The sequence below is a fragment of the Oncorhynchus nerka genome, linkage group LG15 (genome assembly GCF_034236695.1).
Source record: "Oncorhynchus nerka isolate Pitt River linkage group LG15, Oner_Uvic_2.0, whole genome shotgun sequence".
Lineage (NCBI taxonomy): Eukaryota > Metazoa > Chordata > Actinopteri > Salmoniformes > Salmonidae > Oncorhynchus > Oncorhynchus nerka.
Window position 1 is genome coordinate 37,788,642 of NC_088410.1, and position 20,263 is coordinate 37,808,904.

General features: G+C 42.2%; 1 protein-coding gene across 3 annotated transcripts in view; it reads left to right on the forward strand.

Moving 5' to 3' along the window:
- LOC115103831 (protein kinase C alpha type) overlaps positions 1-20,263 on the forward strand; it is a 219,362-nt gene that overhangs the window by 97,222 nt on the left and 101,877 nt on the right. For 2 of the 3 annotated variants that reach the window (XM_029624803.2, XM_029624804.2), the window contains exons 4-5: positions 13,569-13,680; positions 18,743-18,871. In XM_029624803.2, coding sequence (XP_029480663.1) covers positions 13,569-13,680; positions 18,743-18,871 — 241 coding nt within the window. Of the gene's footprint in view, positions 1-13,568; positions 13,746-18,742; positions 18,872-20,263 lie in introns of those variants that run through there. The other variant, XM_029624805.2, reaches the window with a different exon arrangement.

Here is a 20,263-nt window from a genome sequence, read left to right on the forward strand (position 1 = left end):
CTGGGTACGTCTCTAATGGCGCCCTATTCCCATTTTACTGCCCTACTTTTGAGTCAACTCTGGTCAAAAGTAGTGGACTACATAGGGAATAGGGCGCCATTTGGGACACTGCCACTGCCTTCCGACTGGAACGGATCGATGATACGCTCGATAGGCAACACACAACCCCTGGTGACCGGATCAACACTCTTTACAATGGCCCTGGTCTGTTAGCGCTACCGCTAACCGCGTCTGCCTCAGGTTTGCACAGTGGTTAGCGCACAATGCTAGCCTCGCAAAGCCTCCCTGTTGGCATAGATCGAGGGTCTTTGGGTCTTTAAGAAGGGCACACGGTAGCCGGCTAGCCCCGGAGCTGACGACAGCAGCTGCTACCAACAGCCACGCCGCTGACAGATGAGCTCTGTCGAGGGGAGAGTTAGTGAATGGACCATGGTATTTATATATTGCTGTCACGGTCATGGTCAGTGATTCCACAGCTTACGGGACCGTCAATCAACTAGCTGTAAAGGAGGGGTGAGTGGGGGGGGGGACATGGAGGGCTTGGTGGAAGTGTGGTTTGTTTTGGAAGTCTCTATGAATGGAAGCATCTGATTTATGCCATTCTATTTTATACTCTTTAGTTTAGTTTGAAGTATTCTTCTTCTCTTGTTGTATGATATGTAATCAACAAGACCATTTTCAGTCTTAAGTTGACAATAGCATTCTAGTAAGCTCCTCAAGTCATGAACTTCCTCATCCAGGCATGTTGAATGTATCACTAATGTACAGTATTTAGTGAAAAATTGGAAGATCCCAATCGACCCCAGCAGACTTGCTGACATCAACTGAGCCCCCACCCGCCCCCCTTTTTTGGGGGGATGCCCTGCTGCACCGCCCCGGCAGATGGATAATTAACCAGCGCTGGTTGGCGATGGCAGTGCTAATTAAGCTGCGCTAATTAGGAAACGCTAAGAGAGGAAGTGCATGAGGCCTGCTAATTAGCGACTGGTTCCGACAGTGTGGCGGTGGCGGCGTCGGTTTTCATCTACCTCCCCACTCGGCCTCGACAGCCGTTTGATCAGCTAATGCCCTCGACTCTTTTTGATCTGCGATTCAATGCCACAGATAGCCCCGCTCATCGGTCACCACACACACACTTACTTGATTTAAGGTAGTCCAATGAAAGCCGACGATGAAAGCCGATACCTCTCATCCAGCAAGCTAGAAACTACACACACCGACACATTTCCCAGAAGAATGCCCCTCATTCTAGCTGCAAATAAAGCTATAGAGAAGAAGAGGGTTAAAAACACTGGTATACATGAGAATCAGAGAAATGGTACACTTAGAAAAAAGGGTTCTTAAAGGGTTCTTTAGCTGGTCCCATAGGAGAACCCGTTTTGGGTCCAGGTAAAGCCCTTTTTGGTTCCAGGTAGACATTTTTGGGGTACCATGTAGAATCCTCTGGGGAAAAGGGATACTACATGGAACCCAAAAGGGTTCTACCTGGATCCAAAAATTGTTCTTCAAAGGGTTCTCCTATTGGGACAGCCGAAGAACCCTTTTTAGGTTCCAGGTAGCACCTTTTTTTCCCCAAGAGTGTATGGGAAGAGCCATGGTTCACACAGGATATAGTTGTGGAGATTGACATCTCATATAGGATCAAACATATTGATGTTTTGCCTGGATTTCTCCCAGAGGTCTCTCCTTGCTTACTGCATGGAAAAATAACCTGAAAAAATAGCTTTCCCCAGAATGGTATGTGAGACATTGATCCATTCATGAAATAAATGGGCTTATGTCCTTGACAAGTGGCCCTTTAAAATACAGCTCAATTTATCCCTGCAGCCTAGTGACTAGCAGCTTGGTGCACCTAGTACAGTGCCATAATATTTTGGTAAGGTTACTGCATGGGTGAGAGCGCTTAATAGGTAAGTGTAATGACATTTTAATCACGTGTTTGTGCTTCATAGGAAACTGTGTATTTATATTTAAATCACATGTTTGTGCTTCGTAGGTAACAGTGTATTGACATTTTAATTACGTTTGTGCTTTGTAGGTAAGTGTATTGACATTTTAATTACGTTTGTACTTTGTAGGTAAGTGTATTGGCATTTTAATGACATTTGTGCTTTGTAGGTGACAGTGTATTGTCATTTTAATGACATTTGTGCTTTGTAGGTAACAGTGTATTGGCATTTTAACGACATTTGTGCTTTGTAGGTAACAGTGTATTGGCATTTTAATGACATTTGTGCTTTGTAGGTAACAGTGTATTGGCATTTTAATGACATTTGTGCTTCGTAGGTGAGTGTATTGGCATTTTAATCACGTTTGTGCTTCGTAGGTGACAGTGTATTGGCATTTTAATCACATTTGTGCTTTGTAGGTAACAGTGTATTTATATTTGAATCACATGTTTGTGCTTCGTAGGTAACAGTGTATTGGCATTTTAATGACATTTGTGCTTCGTAGGTGACAGTGTATTGGCATTTTAATGACATTTGTGCTTCGTAGGTGACAGTGTATTGGCATTTAATTACATTTGTGCTTCGTAGGTGAGTGTATTGGCATTTTAATGACATTTGTGCTTTGTAGGTGACAGTGTATTGGAATTTTAATCACGTTTGTGCTTTGTAGGTAACAGTGTATTGGCATTTTAATGACATTTGTGCTTTGTAGGTAACAGTGTATTGGAATTTTAATCACGTTTGTGCTTCGTAGGTGACAGTGTATTGGCATTTTAATCACATTTGTGCTTCGTAGGTGAGTGTATTGGCATTTTAATCACGTTTGTGCTTTGTAGGTAACAGTGTATTGGAATTTTAATGACATTTGTGCTTTGTAGGTGACAGTGTATTGTCATTGTAATCACGGTTGTACTTCGTAGGTGACAATGTATTGTCATTGTAATCAAGGTCGTGCTTCGTAGGTGACAATGTATTGCCATTTTAATCACATGTTTTTTATGAATATATAAGAATAAAGCCATGTAGCTGTAGGCTAGAACTGTAGGCCTGCTACTGCACAACAGACGTGTCTTTACTGCACAGAGATGAACAGAGTGAAGAAGAAAATGGACAACCATGTTGTTTATTAAAAAAATTAAAGAACTTCTGATGTGATCAGATGTTTTTCCACTGTTGATTGCCTGCATTTTAAATCATTTTTTTGCCTCCTGGGTCTTTGGCCTATTCAGTATGACCAAGTCATTTTTATCAATGCGTCACAAACACAACCTCCAGATGATGATGGTATGTACTTTCATTTCCCCTAAAAGAACGGCCAATCACTGTTTTTAATCTTCACTATTACTCAAATTTTCTCAGAATGAGAGCGCTTTTTATTTCCTTATAGTAAATTGTCCGGAGATTGGCCCCCTCTTAACGGTAGACTCAGCGGGATAACGTTGCCATGAGCAGCACCGTAGATATTGCGATGAGCGAGATGCAAGACTCTCACACAGTCACACACACACACAGCATCTGCGCATTTGCACAGGCTCCCTTCACGTTGTCACAGTGTGGTAGCAACGGGACCGAAACGGCGGAGAAGTTTAGCTTCGCGCTTCAACGCTCTTAGTTGACACACTACTGCTGTTTTACTTTGTACATCAACGCCATATTGCAGAGTCTACCTTTTAAGTACTCTTTGATTGTCTATATAAGCCATGAAATGTTAATATACTCTTATAGCTGCTCTGGTCCCCCTATTAGATTTTTTTCCATAGTAGCTACAGTACCTTCAGAAAGTATTCACTCCCTGTGACTTATTCCACATTGTGTTGTGTTACAGCCTGAATTCAAAATGGATGAAATAGATGTTTTTCTCTCACCCATCTTTTATTATTTATTACAACAGAAATACAGAAATGTATCATTTACACAAGTATTCACACCCCTGAGTCGATATTTGTTAGAATGACCTTTGGCAGCGATTACAGCTGTGAGTCTTTCTGGATAAGTCCTGTAAGAACTTTGCACGGCTGGATTGTACAATATTAGTCTTTAAAAAAATCTTCAAGCTCTGTCAAGTTGGTTGTTGATCATCGCTAGACAGCCATTTTCAAGTCTTGCAATAGATTTTCAAGACGATTTTAAGTCAAAACAGTAACTATGCCACTCAGTCGTCTTGGTAAGCAACTCCAGTGTATATTTGGTCTTGTTTTAGGTTATTTTCCTGCTGAAAGGTCCATTTGTCTCCCAGTGTCTGTTGGAAAGCAGACTGAACCAGGTTTTTCTCTAGGATTTTGCCTGTGCTTAGCTCTATTTTGTTTATTTTTATCCCAAAAAACGACAGTACCTAGTCCTTGCCGATGACAAGCATACCCATAACATAGTGCAGCCACCACCATGCTTGAAAATATGAAGAGTGGTACTCAGTGATGATGTTAGATTTTCCCCAAACATTTTCCCCCTTTGTATTTTTTTTGCCTATACCTCCCTTATCTCACCTCATTTGCTCACATTGTATATAGACTTATTTTTCTACTGTATTATTGACTGTATGTTTGTTTACTCCATGTGTAACTCTGTTGTTGTATGTGTCGAACTGCTTTGCTTTACCTTGGCCAGGTCGCAATTGTAAATGAGAACTTGTTCTCAACTTGCCTACCTGGTTAAATAAAGGTGAAATAAAAAAATAAAATACAAAAAAGTATTCAGGACATAAAGTTGATTTATTTGCCACATTTCTTGCAGTTTTACTTTAGTATATGTTTATTCTGTGCACTCCTTCTGTACTGTTCCTTCTTTTCACTGTCATTAGGTTAGTATTGTGGAGTAACTACAAGGTTGTTGGTCCGAGGCTAGCCGGCTACGGTGAGCCCTTCTTAAACGACCCAAATAGTCTGGGTAAACATATTATTGAACACAGAGTGAGTTCATGCAGTTTATGTGACTTGTTAAGCAAATGTTTACACCTGGACTTATTTTGGCTTGCCATAACAAAGGGATTGAATACTTATTGACTTAAAATGTCTAAAAACAGTATTCCACTTTGACATTGTGGGTTATTCTGTGTAGGCCAGTGACACACAATCTCAATTTAATCCATTTCAATCCCACCATGTAACACAACAAAATGCAGGAAAAGTCAAGGTGTGTGAGTACTTTCTGTATATCAGAACGTGGCTTAGCTTAGAATCGGGTGTGTTATAATGTTAGGTCTGGTCCAAAAGCATGCATACCCAGTAGTTCCCCAGGATGAGCGTAGGCATAAGTCCAATTCGGGAGCAGGTCAGATTTGATGATCCCAGCTCACTGTGTCCCATTACTAGATGATGTAATGCTGTCACCTACCTCCGTGCTCCACGCACGCGCACACACACACACACACACACACACACACACACACACACTACTTAATTGCCTGGTTGGTTCGGGTCACGCCCACACTTCTCTCCAGCCTCTCTCATTAACTTGCGGAGGAGAGGACCACTATGTCCAAGAGCAAACCAGGCACCGATTTGCTAAAAAGAAAAACACTAAGTTAGCATGCAAATTGATTTTTAATATTTGTTTTTCATTAATGTGTTTGTCATTGTGCGATATAATCACGAGTAGCCATCGGTTGCAGAAATAGATCGATTTTGCCCATCAATCTCAATTAAGAATCAATTTGTCCTCTACTTTGCCCAGCCAAGATCCATGCTGATGTTGTTACTCCATCTAGCTGTAATGACTTTTTCCCTGTACAAACCAGTCAATCATCTCCTATAACCCTGTAACCCGATACCCCAGAATGCTACGCTAAATGCTACGCTAATGCAGGGTTTCCCAAACTCCTGGGGGCACGACACAGCTGATACAAATCATCAAAGCTGGATAATAAGTTGGTTATTTGAATCAACTTTGTAGTGCTAGGGCAAAAACCAAAACGTGCACCACCTGTGGTCCCGAGGACCGAGTTTGGGGAAACCCTTCGCTATAACGTAGCACAAGGTCTGACCTGAATGACCAAGGCCAAAGGCCCAATTAGATCCTAATGAGAGACAATCCACATTCCCCACCATCCTCTGGTCAGATGTACTCGTTTAGAGGTAATACGGCCAAAGTCTGAGACATCGGGTCTCTCCCCAGTGACCATTTATGTAGTGCCTTGCATATCTGTCACGGGGAATTGATAACACGCACCTGAATGACAAAAGCTTGCTGATATACAGTCCTATTAAAAGCTTGCTAATTTATATCCACAATGAGGATTTAACAGTCTCTCCTTATAACTTTCCTCTAGGCGTCCTGTGAATTATCTTGTGAAGTGAAATCCTAACCCAGTCTGCAAGCGTTTTCTTTACCCATGCTAACCTACGTGACCAGAGATGAAAAACAATAGATAAAGTCCTCTACAGCTGAACTCTCCTCCCCTCCTCTTATTCGTTCCTTGGAAGGAGAGAACAAGGCAAGGGATGGAACACAAGTGGATAATCCTTCAGGATCAGATATGCGTGGGTGGACATGAGTAACTGCAGCTGGCGCGACAACCCCTTTCTCTCTCTCTCTCTCTCTCTCTCTGCCTGCGTCTCTGTCTTGCTGTCTCTCTCCCTTCCTCTCCTTTTAACCAGACCGGTCTGCTTCGCCGAAAACACAGTGCGGACAGCTAATTAGGGGGTGTTTGCCGTGTGTGAGAATGAGAAGCAGGAGACGACAATGCAATTAAAATACAAACACTCACTCAGACACTTTTATTCCGGGGCTTTAATGTATCATCCAACACGACAAGGGGATGGAGTGGGATGAAGGTGGGAAATTGAAGCGATTTTGAAGGGGTCTGCGCCAAGGTGCCCAGTTAATTCCAAATGTAATGTGAGACAGCTGGGGAGCTGGAGAGATGAGACGCCGACCATACCGGTCCCTTATCGCAGGCGTTTTGCTGATATCGTTCATTGCAATAAGTAGCCTATACTAGAGAAATGTGAAGTTTGAAATTAAATAACTTTGCTAATATGTGCGGTTGTTAATAACAGGACAATTGATGGCTACCATCAAGGTAGTAGTAGTAGTTTAAAGGATCATTATAAACCTATTGTTCTATTTAACATTATCTCGTCAATTCAGACAATTTATCTAGATATTAGATATTAGATAGATATTCGTCGATATCACTCAGCTCTGAGTGATATCACCCAGGTGTCACTGTGCCACAAGGATAAATTACAGAGTGAATCACATCGTTACCTCCTGCTTAGCTCTCGATCACCCATCAAAAAGACACATCGCATCGTTCCCTTTCTCTCCCTCTTCTTTCATTAAGTGTGTTCCCTTTTTGGCAGACAGTGTACGATTGTGTCTCAAGGAACTGAAGAGATATTTTTGGCTGCGTTTCACGAGCTTCATTCAGCGGGAGCATACGTTTATCCCCACTTTCCTGGAAAAGAGAGCAGCGCTCCGAGCTTCATTCAGCGGGAGCATACGTTTATCCCCACTTTCCTGGAAAAGAGAGCAGCGCTCCGAGCTTCATTCAGCGGGAGCATACGTTTATCCCCACTTTCCTGGAAAAGAGAGCAGCGCTCCGAGAGGTTTCCAATTTTATAAACAGCCAGGTGTTCACATCAAATGGAATTCATTGCAAAGGGGTAGTCTGGATGGGGTTCTCAATGCAAATCCACTTAAAATTGTGTTCACATCAAATGGAATTCATTGCAAAGGGGTAGTCTGGATGGGGTTCTCAATGCAAATCCACTTAAAATTGTGTTCACATCAAATGGAATTCATTGGAAAGGGGTAGTCTGGATGGGGTTCTCAATGCAAATCCACTTAAAATTGTGTTCACATCAAATGGAATTCATTGCAAAGGGGTAGTCTGGATGGGGTTCTCAATGCAAATCCACTTAAAATTGTGTTCACATCAAATGGAATTCATTGCAAAGGGGTAGTCTGGATGGGGTTCTCAATGCAAATCCACTTAAAATTGTGTTCACATCAAATGGAATTCATTGCAAAGGGGTAGTCTGGATGGGGTTCTCAATGCAAATCGACTTAAAATTGAATTGAACTCTCTAAAAGAGGTTTATGGCTGAAATAGAGGGGGGGAAACACTGTTGAATGCATGGGCAGTATGAATGAATCCATGCAGTTTGAGTACTGAGGCATAGTCCTAGTCATGGCATATTGACAATTCAATTCAGGTGACGCTTCGGCTGTGAGTGAGTGACACACAGTTGGCATTATACTCCAATTGAGTATGGATTATGAGTAGGGACTGTGATGCGTGCCGCTAATGAATATCCGATCAGATTTTCCGTACTTTCAATGTGCCATTTTTCATAAAATTAGTAACACGTGTACACACATGCAACTTTCAATGCACTCCCTTCCATGATGCTGATACGCTATTTACATCAGGCCTCCAACCACGTCACAGAACAACTTGATCTGTTTGCTATGCTATTGCAATGCCATGATCCATCTGGCATCGCCTCTATCCAGCACAGGCTACAGAAAGAGATGACAACTCCCTACTGTATTTACATTTGTGCTTTGTTTCGTCAGGAGATTATGTGCAAGATAGGACATGCGACTTTACTTACCTTCTCCCATATTTGTCCAAGGTAGAGATTGTGTCACCTGTTTACTTTAGAAATTGCCCCAAAGGGAGATTCAGTCGAGCGATAGCTGGAATGGTTTTCTCATCCATAAAACGTTGCAGTATTGAAAAACGAAACGACCTGCGAGCAAGAAACTGAGTTCATAAATGTGACAGGCAAGCCAATTGAATTAGTTTGCGTTGAAACGAATGACTGCATCATTGAATCAACTGACTGCAAAGTGTAAACGTGAATATTGTCACCATAGAGATCCTATTAAGTCCCTTAGTATTCGAATTCCTAATTCTACGGTTATAACATTACGCTTCAGAGTTTATAGGCATGCATTACACTCTTTCATATCATAGTTCAACAGCAAAGTAAGCTGTAAAATAGACATTTCCCTTTATAGGTTAATTATAAGTATTCAGACCCCTGGACTTTTTCCAGATTTGGTTACTTTACAGCCTTAAAATTACATACACAATATCCCATAATGACAAAGTGAAAACACGTTTTTAGAAATGTTTAAACAGAAATACTTTATAGGTCCCACAGTTGACAGTGCATGTCAGAGCAAAAACTAAGCCATGAAGTTGAAGGAATTATCCGTAGCGCTCCGAGACAGGATTGTGTCGAGGCACAGATCTGGAGAAGAGCCTTGGTCAGGGAGGTGACCAAGAACCCGATGGTCACTCTGACAGAGCTCCAGAGTTCCTCTGTGGAGATGGGCGAATCTTACAGAAGGACAACCATCTCTGCAGAACTCCACCAATCAGGCCTTTATGGTAAAAACCTGTTTTTGATTTCTCAAAAAGATTCATGAGGAAAAAAACAAACCATTTAATCCATTTTAAAATGAGGCTGTAACGTAACAAAATGTGGAAGAATTCAAGGGGTCAGAATTCTTTCCGAATGCACTGTAGATCACTTTCAAACCACATACTGAGGAGACCATTCCCTTTTTAGGGTAAGGGCTACCGTAGATTATTATGCTCCTGTTATACACACTGGACATGCCTTGGTAGTACCCAACTTGCTAATGACCATCAGGTTGCTAACGGCCTGGTACTCAGGGCTCTATTGGCCCTCTAACCACTCTGACATCACTGCAAATGCAATCAAAAATCACATCAAACATCCTCAAAGAAGAATCATGTTTTTAAAACTCACCTCACTGTGATCAATTTGAAGAAAGAAGTTCAACAGCAGGTTGAAAGTGAGTGTGAAGAGTGGCCATTGTGGAGGTTGTTTCAAAGCCTAACACAACAAAATGGACAGTGCTTTCTAAGGTGATGATTCATTCAAAACACCCATATGTAGAATAGGGCTTATGCATGAACCCAATGATTGTGCTGTTATTCAATACATAGCCTATGCATGGCAGAAATACATCATAAACTGATATAAGATGTCTTTGGTGCATAAATTGGTCTAGTCTCTTCTCCAAAATTAAACAAATTTGAGTAATGACCTTTGAGTGTGGGCTGTTTCATGCATACCGGATGGACTGGTTAGACTACCTTATGCTAAGCTCCAACATTTCTATCCACAAGTCTGGGAGAGAACGTATAGCGCTAGGCTCATTGAATGTGCAGGGCGATTTTGAAATGCCTAGTAATAGGGAATTTGAATAATTAATTGGGTGACACATTACCTTTTTAGCGATACAGAATATCTCCCCACCACTCATTTCCATCTCCTCCTCTTTCTCCTTCATTCATTTATCGAGCGTGCAGAGGTGCTGAAATATGTTTCGTTGCGAAAGTATGTTACTATCGGTGTTCCCGAACAGATTTCACTTGGTTTCCTGAGTTAAACACTGGGTAGCTGCAGGAACAAGGTTGGAGAGCCTGTGGCATTCAGAGTTTGGGCGGAAAATGGGCCACTCTAAATCAAAACGTGTTTTTACAAATGAGTAAAGACCAGATTAAATTGAGAATAGTCTGATGGGTGAAAATATGATCACTTGATGAGAGGAACAGCGTGTGCAGCCTTGAGGCAAGGAACAGAGTGCAACTTTCTCAAATCATCAGTAGCCTGTAGTCGCATCATGCAGCCCATATTTAGATTTCTAAGAAATTCTAAGGTTTGTATCATGTACAACTAAAGTTGCCAAATAACTCTAAGTCTAGCATTAGGTGCTAAATCTAGCACCTTTTCCCAAATGATCACTTTTATGCTCAACATGCTAAATGAACAAGGCTACAGCCTATGGCATGGAGCATCGCCAGATAACATACAGCAGGTCAACTCATATTCTGTTCTTCTGAAATACATTTTCTTCATATAATAACGTTTCTTTAGACCGAACTGAAATAAACTGTGGATTTATTGTGGTGGCATATGTTCAATTGATTTATTATACTCTTTTAAGGCGCACATCAGCAGCTTGTATGCGTTGAGGCCCGGAGATAGTTATATGAAATAGATTTTCTCCATGTCGAGCCCCATCTCATCTTCTTCTTTGCCATATCACTATCTCATTGATCTCTTTAATGCCGTTATCATCCACATCTCTTTGAACATCGTAATTGACTTCACTTCTATCTTTTTTATACGGTTTTATTGATTTATTCCTGTTATTACACTCTGGGCAATAGATTTACAACGGATTTCATTTCCAGCGAAGCTCGGTACACACTGTTCTGACCGGCCCCTGTAGGACTAACTCTGTTATTTCTGACTTCCTGTTCTCGGTGGATATCGAAGTGAGTCCTTATGATAATTGCCGCGATTTGACTATCCAAACTCCAGACCGGACAAGGATCTGATGAGGTGTTGCGTCTCGTAAAGCTGTACCGTTGGCCTGATTCTAAATAGGGGCTGTTGACCCCGCTATGTAAATATATGGTCACGTTTGATCTTGGACATATTATCCTATTTGATCTTAGAGGTATATTACATTGGCACTCGATGCTCTTTGGGCCTCAATAACGCTCCGGCCCTGGTCTGGGATCAGTTTCACAGCACACCTATCCAGCTGTTGCAGATGGCTGCTGGAGGGCTGTATACCGACTTCGTAGGTTTCCTTGACGATCCAGTGATCAGCAGGGAGAGATACTCATGTCAGAAGATAATATGGTGTCAGAAGTCTACTGTTTTGATACACACACATGGCTCATTGTAGAGGGAAACAAGGAAAATATGCCCAACGCTCTGTGTCAGTCAACCGTGGCCTGCAAGTCTGAAAGATAGTGTCAAAGGTTGTTAAAATTTCTACTCCTTTGAGCTCTTCGAGCTCTTCGTATCCTATTATGACTCATGTTGTCATGTTATACCAATGACCGTAGTAACCAATCATTCACTAAGGATTGTTTGGGTATTTTCTCCTTCGGAAAAGTAGTGTAGTAGGATGAAGTTGCCTCTAAGATCAGTATTTTTTTTTCTCCCTCCAATTGTTGAAGTTCCAGTTTGAGGAGTGAAAGCTGATCCTAGATCTGTGTCTAAGGCCAACTTCTACTCTGAACACCCGGGGTACTGACGTCAGTTCATACATGTTATTTTATAATGATATACATTACTAGAACATGTCTACAACTCTAGTGAAACCCCAAGTCAACATCGGTGTATAATATCTATCCTTGACTTTTCTGACATCATCTGCTAGTCATCCAATCAGTTTCTCACCTACTCTCTTTGAAGTAGATTGATATACTGTGATTCTCCATTAAAACCATTTTTCCCCCACAATGTATACCAAATCGTTAATAGTGTATAAGACTGATTTCAAATGCACCAGCATCGCCTGGAGGACGGGGTTGTGTATTAGCCAGGTACTGAACTGATACATGAAGGCCATGGTCTGTTGCTCTTTGCCTCACACAAACCAATTACGGAGTGACACATTTTCGCCCAAAAGATGTAGACTGTTTTTGCTGCTATTACCAGTTCGGAATGTAATGTTGTGTACACTACTGCTACAAAGTCACTGTTCCATTTCTTTGTTTGTCGCAGTACAGTGCCTTCAGAAACCCTTTAATAAATATTCAACCCCTTTATGTCAATCCTAAATCAATTTTCCAAATGTTCTTCCACTTTGACATTAGAGTATTTTGTGTAGATCATAGACCAAACATGACAATTCAATTCATTGTAATCCCACATTGTAACACAACAAAATGTGAAAAAGGTCAAGGGGTGTGAATACTTTCTGATGGCGCTGCGTACCGTATGTAGGAGTTGCACTAAGAGTACTGTAGTACAGTAGATTAGTTCCAGCTCATCCAAAGTCCAGAGGTAACATGAGGTGCAGCCATGGCTGTGGCTCAGACAATGAGTCTACAGTGGTTGACCTACTGTAGAAGTTGGATTTTCAAGTGTGGCTGAAGTTAATTAATTGGACACGTGGGTATTGGTCCACGTGGTTAATAAAAATGTAAAAAGCAAGCGTGTTGATTGCAATCAATGCACAATCAGCGCTGGAATTTCTGAGCCTGCGGGGGACATGCTTTTTGACAGCTTTTTATTATTTTATTTTACAGACCATTTAACAGAAGCCAGTCAGTGCACAATAGAATTAGAGGTTTGGAGAGTGTGATGGTTCTATTTCGAAAAGTACAGTATCCTCTCATTTTGAATTCTGTACAAAATGGCCCTATTTCAATATTACAACGGTCCTTGCAGAAATGATTTTGCCCTTGGCCTTGTCTGTTTAATTCATTTCATGTTTGCTTCTTTTCCTCATTGAAAGATACTTTGTCAAGCCAGTGCTGTAGAACATTCTTTATATAGACAGTACAAGTTTAAAAAGTTTTCCATTCAAATGAAATGACTAGCGCTGACTCATCTCATGTTATCTCAAATATCGACTCCAATTATTACTCTCCTATATTTTTCATATCCTGCCATGTCTGGCTCAGTTGAACAGCTTTTCCATCATTACTGTATCTGTGGAAAAGGAACTTGAACTGTGCAGACTGAAGTTAATTAAACACTTTTTTCAAACTCTACACTCTACATTCATTTGGGTACCTTTTCTTTCCATGGGACACCACTCTGATCATACTGCGTATTATACATGATCATACTTAACTAACTTACCATGTCTCTTTTGTCTTTGCAGGACCCTAGAACCAAGCACAAGTTTAAGATCCACACCTATGGCAGCCCCACCTTCTGCGACCACTGTGGCTCTCTCCTGTACGGTCTCATCCACCAGGGGATGAAGTGTGACAGTGAGTAATGTACCTTGTCATCCACTTAGACTGTGGCTCTCTCCACCAGGGGATGAAGTGTGACAGTGAGTAATGTACCTCGTCATCCACTTAGACTGGGGATCACTATACACAACCTGCGATATAAACCTTAAGAGGACACGCGCTGCACCTGGCTATGGCCAATCTAACCAGTAATGGAGCGCTGATGTTACGTCCATCGCGGTTGATCTCACTGATGTCGTCTGGTTAGCTAGCTAGCAAGCTACACGGAACAAAAATGTAGAGTGTTAGTCCATTGTTTCATGAGCTGGAATAAAAGATCCCATAAATATTCCAAATGCCTAAAAAACGTATTGCTCTAAAAATGTTTTGCTCAAATTTGTTTACATCCCTGTTAGTGAATATTTCTCCTTTGCCAAGATAATCCATCCACCTGACAGGTGTGGCATATCAAGGAGCTGATTAAAGAGCATGATCATTACACAAGTGCACCTTGTACTGGGGATAAGAGGCAGCTCTGAAATGTGCAGTTTTGTCACACAACAAAATGCCTCAGATGTCTCAAGTTTTGAAGGAGTGTGCAATTGGCATGTTGACTGCAGGAATGTCCACCAGAGCTGTTGCCAGATCAGTTAATGTTAATTTATCTGTCATAAGCCGCCTCCAACCTAATTTGAGAGAATTTGTCAGTACTTCCAACCGGCCTCACAACTGCAGACCACATGTATGGCATTGGATGGGCGAGAGGTTTGCTGATGTCAACGTTGTGAACAAAGCATTTTTTTTAAGGAATCTGTGACCAAAACATGCATATCTGTATTCCCAGTCATGTGAAATCCATAGATGAATGCCTAATGAATGGATTACAATTTACTAACTTTCTTATTTGAACTGTAAGTCAGTAACATTAGTAAAGCCAGTCACATTGGCTACCTAGCAACATGGCATCATTTCTAAATTCTTGAAGCAGTGGAACACGATATGCGCTAACCCACCAAGTCCAACCCGGGTTGATTTCAAACTTCCAATGGAAACAAGGCTTTAGATAGGTTTAAATATACTTTGAACACAACTTTATCGACGTCGCTCATACTGCACAGATTTTTTTTTATTGCCCAAAGATGATTCCCGTTATTTAAAACTGCATTTCTGTTTTCTGTCCATTCCTTCCAGCAGTTTCCCCTCTGAAACCCACACACGATTCACATGATTCACTCTATCCAGAGATCTTTAAATATACATTATCAAAGCTGCTGCGGGCCTTTATTAGTACAATTCCCTCAAGTTTATGATTTTATATGTGATAAAGCACAAATTACTTTAATTCAATGGTAAATAGTGCATCATATCTCTTCACCAGAGCTGGCATGTAATACTAATTATGACTCAGGGCTATATATAAATAGGGATTAGGTTATCGTTGGAAAATGAGTTTGGCACATGCTGGCTGTTCTAATCCTACTGCAATTTAGATTATCATATGTTTTTAATTGTGTGTTGCCATGTTATAGACTAGAGGCAATATGGGTTTTGTTCCGGTTAGCCTCAGAGAACAACATCGACCTATACGGTGACTCGGTGAGTTAGTTTATTAGGAAGTGCATTGGAGATGTTGTACCCACTGGGACTATTAAACCTACCCTAACCAGAAACCGTAGATGGATGGCGGCATTCGGGCAAAACTGAAAGCGCGAACCACCGCATTTAACCATTGAAAGAAGTCTGGGAATATGGCTGAATACAAACAATGTAGTTATTCCCTCCCCAAGGCAATCAAACAAGCGAAATGCCGGTACAGGGACAAAGTGGAGTCGCAATTCAACAGCTCAGACTCAAGACTTATGTGGCAGGGTCTACAGGAAATCATGGACTACAAAAAGAAAACCAGCCACGTCACGGACGCCGATGTCTTGCTTCCAGACAAATTAAACACCTTCTTTGCCCGCTTTGAGGATAATACAGTGCCACCGTCGCGGTCCGCTTACAAGGACTGCGCCCCCCCTCCCCTTCTCCGTGGCCGACGTGAGTAAAACATTTAAACGTGTTAAACCCTCGCAAGGCTGCTGGCCCAGACGGCATCCCTAGCCGCGTCCTCAGAGCATGTGCAGACCAGCTGTCTGGTGTGTTTACGTCAGAGGTGTGGACTCGAATCACAAATATGATGACTTGGACTTGACTTTGACTTTAACACCAATGACTCGTGACTTGACATGGACTTGAGCCTTATGACTCGACCTGACTTGATACCCTCCCCAAGCCCAAATATAAAAAATGATTCTATTAAAAAAAGTGTGCAGCGCATCAACTCTTCATTTAACGGATTACAGTTTGAATCGTACAGCAGCCAATCAAATTGTGCCAGCTGAGGAAGAAGTTTTAAAAAAAATTCCAACTTTGTTCCACATTTGAAGCTGTACAAAGAACGATAAGTTGTGGCTAATATAGCCGACAGCTGTATATTTTATTGCTTTACTAGTGTATCATGTAGGCTAGCGTAAAGTTAAATCAATGAGCCTCCACACAGTCAGTCAGTGCGGGAACGTGATCATTGCACCCAAGATTGAGCCTACAACTGGCTAGGTAGTTGGTAGCCTAAATCCTGCCTGACGTTCCTAAAACAAAGTTGGGTGATTGTACAAAGCTTACATCGCCCGATTGTGCCCCATAGCGATCCTCGATAGTCGATCACTATTGGGGGTGGGGTGTCTTTCTCATGGCTATCCATGTATTTCCATGGAAATATCATGTTTATTTGGTAAGTAATAAACATATAGATATTTTCAAAAGCATTCATGATTTGTGTAAATGTAATATACTAACTATTACTCTTGTTAAAAATATGAAATGGTATTACGTTTGGTGAAGAGCACACAAAGCACATTCATCTCCTGCACATCTTTCACTCCAATGTTTTATTGGTATATTGTAATTACTTCGCCACCATGGCCTATTTATTGCCTTACCTCCCTTATCTTACCTCATTTGCACATGCTGTATATAGACTTTTCTACTGTATTATTGACTGTATGTTTGTTTATTCAATGTGTAACTCTGTGTTGTTGTATGTGTCAAACTGCTTTGCTTTATCGTGGCCAGGACGCAGTTGTAAATGAGAACTTGTTCTCAACTGGCCTACCTGGTTAAATAAAGGTGAAAAAGAGCACATTATGACTTGTTTAGGACTCAAAACTCAAACAATGACTTGGTCCCACCTCTGGTTTACGGACATATTCAATCACTCCCTATCCCAGTCTGCTGTCCCCACATGCTTCAAAATGACTTCCGCCCCGTAGCACTCACTTCTGTCATCTTGATGTGCTTTGAGAAACTAGTCAAGGATCATATCACCTCTACCTTACCGGCCACCCTAGACCCACTTCAGTTTGTATACCACCCCAACAGGTCCACAGACGATGCAATAGCCATCACACTGCACACTGCCCTATCCCATCTAGGACAAGAGGAACACCTATGTAAGAATGCTGTTCATTGACTACAGTTCAGCATTCAACACCATAGTACCCTCCAAGCTCATCATCAAGCTGGAGGCCCTGGGTCTCGACCCCGCCCTGTGCAATTGGGTCCTGGACTTTCTGACGGACCACCCCCCAGGTGGTGAAGGTAGGAAACAACATCTCCACTTCACTGACCCTCAACACTGGGGTCCCACAAAGGTGTGTGCTCAGCCCCCTCCTGTACTCCCTGTGCACCCATGACTGCGTGGCCATGCAGGCATCCAACTCAATCATCAAGTTTGCAGACAACACAACAGTAGTAGGCTTGATTACCAACAACGACGAGACAGGGAGGAGATGGGGGCACTCGGAGTGTGGCGTCAGGAAAACAACCTCAAACTCAACTCAACAAAACAAAGGAGATGATTGTGGACTTCAGGAAACAGCAGAGGGAGCACCCCCCTATCCATATCAAAGGGACAGCAGTAGAGATGGTGGAAAGTTAAGTTCCTCTGCATACACATCACAGACAAACTGAAATGGTCCACCCACACAGACAGCATTGTGAAGAAGGCACAACAGCACCTCTTCAACCTCAAGGGGCTGAAGAAATTTGTCTTGCCACCAAAAACACTCACAAACTTCTACAGATGCACAATCGAGAGCATCCTGTCAGGCTGTATCACAGCCTGGTACGGCAACTGCACCACCCTCAACCACAAGGCTCTCCAGAGGGTGGTGCGGCCTGCACAACGCATCACCGGGGGCAAACTACCTGCCCTCCATGACACCTATAGCACCTGATGTCACAGGAAGGCCAAAAAGTTCAAGGACAACAACCACCCGAGCCACTGCCTGTTCACCCCGCTATCATCCAGAAGGCGAGGTCAGTACAGGTGCATCAAAGCTGGGACCGAGAGACTAAAGAACAGCTTCTCTCTCAAGGTCATCAGACTGCTAAACAGCAATCACTAACTCAGAGAGGCTGCTGCCTACATTAAGACCCAATCACTGGCCACTTTAATAAGTGGATCACTAGACATTTTAAATAATGCCACTTTAATAATGTTTACATATCTTAATTACTCATATGTATATACTGTATTCTATACCATCTATTGCACCTTGCCTATGCCGCTCAGCCATTGCTCATGCATATATTTATATGTACATATTCTCATTCATCCCTTCTAGATTTGTGCGTATTAGGTTGTTGTTGTGGAATTGTTAGATTACTTGTTAGATATTACTGCACTGTCGGAACTAGAAGCACAAGCACTTCGCTACACAAGTTTTTAATTGCTAACCATGTCTATGGGACCAATAACATTTGATTTGATTTTGATTTGAGGCTATGTTTGTAGATGCTGATGCGTGTTTGAGATACAGTATCCATGTTTTCACATGTAAACAGCACAGTTACAATTTTTTTCAGGATGAAATCAGTTTTGTGATATAAATTATTCCCTAGCATCACCTGGCCTTATGACTTTATAAATAAAGCACATCAGTTTTTGCTTAAACCAACTTCTTTTAGTTTGTTTGCCTCTCCGTCTCTCCTGGTAACCTCTTTAATGCTGTCTCTCTCTTTCTGTCTGTCTTCCTGTGTGTCTGCGCCCCTTCAGCCTGTGACATGAACGTGCACAATCAGTGTGTGATGAATGTGCCCAGCATGTGTGGGACGGACCACACCGAGAGGAGGGGACGCCTCTACCTGAAGTGTGACATCACAGGGGACAAGCTGCAGGTCACAGGTAGGCCTCCAGATCAGACCATCTCTCAGACAAATCTATTTCTCAAGGTGTGTCCCAAATGCACCCTATTCCCTTTATAGTGCCCTAATGGTGACCAAAGCCCACAGTGCACTATGAAGGGAATAGGGTGCCATTTCGGGCACATCCGTTGCCTTCTTCCCCAGTGGGGTTATGTTGTGTAATGGCTGACAGAGCCTTACCTTTTCACAATCAGTCCCCAAACACTTTAGCTGTCAGTTGCCTGTTACAGCCCCATATTGATTGATAAGAGAGAAAAACGCTTCTGGCCACAAATCACAGCATGGTTCGCTCCCACCGGGCAGTCATCATCACTGATTCCTGGCAATCTGTGGGTGTGCGCGCCCATGTGCATGTATTTTCCCTCTAACCTTAGCCTACATCGATTTCGATCTGCACAATTGTCAATCGCATCAATAGGCCCAGGCTTTGAAAACCATTCTCTTGTAAAAACACCTGTTCACAGTTCAATGATCATTGTTCCAAGATGGCGTAGCAGTAAGTCCTGTCGTGTCGTGTCCCTGTATATATCTTTTTTGTTTTTTACATATTTTTCTTCGCATATCTCTTTAAAAACTTTGTGCTAAACCTAAGCTTCCAAATACTCTCTTGCAAAACCCGCCTCACCCAATGTAGCTATTTTTCCTAAAGTATTTATATTTATATTTACTTCGCAACCGGAACCCCTCAACTGAAGCTAGCCAGCTAACCACTAGCCATGCTAGCGGTCTTCAGCTAACCGGTCATCAGCTAACCTTCAGCCCGGAAAGCTCTCGCCAGTTCGAACAACGCGACTCTAACCAGAGCATAACGGACCTATTTATTTTTTCATCCCCGGATTCTTCCCCGGATTCCCACCGCAAACGGAACATTTTTCAGCTGGATCTTCACAACTAGCTATCTAGCTATCTACGAACTGTTAGCTTGCTAGCACAGGCTAACCGTCTGCATCGCCGCGTCCCAAACACCCATATTTACTTTCTATCTCTTTTTGATTTTTAATTTGTTTATACCTTCCGGAAACCTGCCTCACCCAATGTGATACGGAATCGCTATTATTTTTATTTTTTTTTTAGAACACACTCAAGAACCTCCAGAAGCTAACTAGCTACAAGCTATTTAGTCATTGTTCGTTTTTTTTTTTCCTGGATAACACTCGCCAGTCCAGCTTCCCTGCCCCATCCACCGCTGCCCCCTGGACACTGATCTCTTGGCCACATAGCTGATGCACGCTGGACTGTCCATTAATCACGGTACTCCATTCTGCTTGTTTGTTTTATCTGTTGGCCCCGTTGCCTAGTCAACGCCATTTTACCTGCTGTTGTCGTGCCAGCTGATTAGCTGTTGTTGTCTAACCTACTGTTTTAGCTAGCT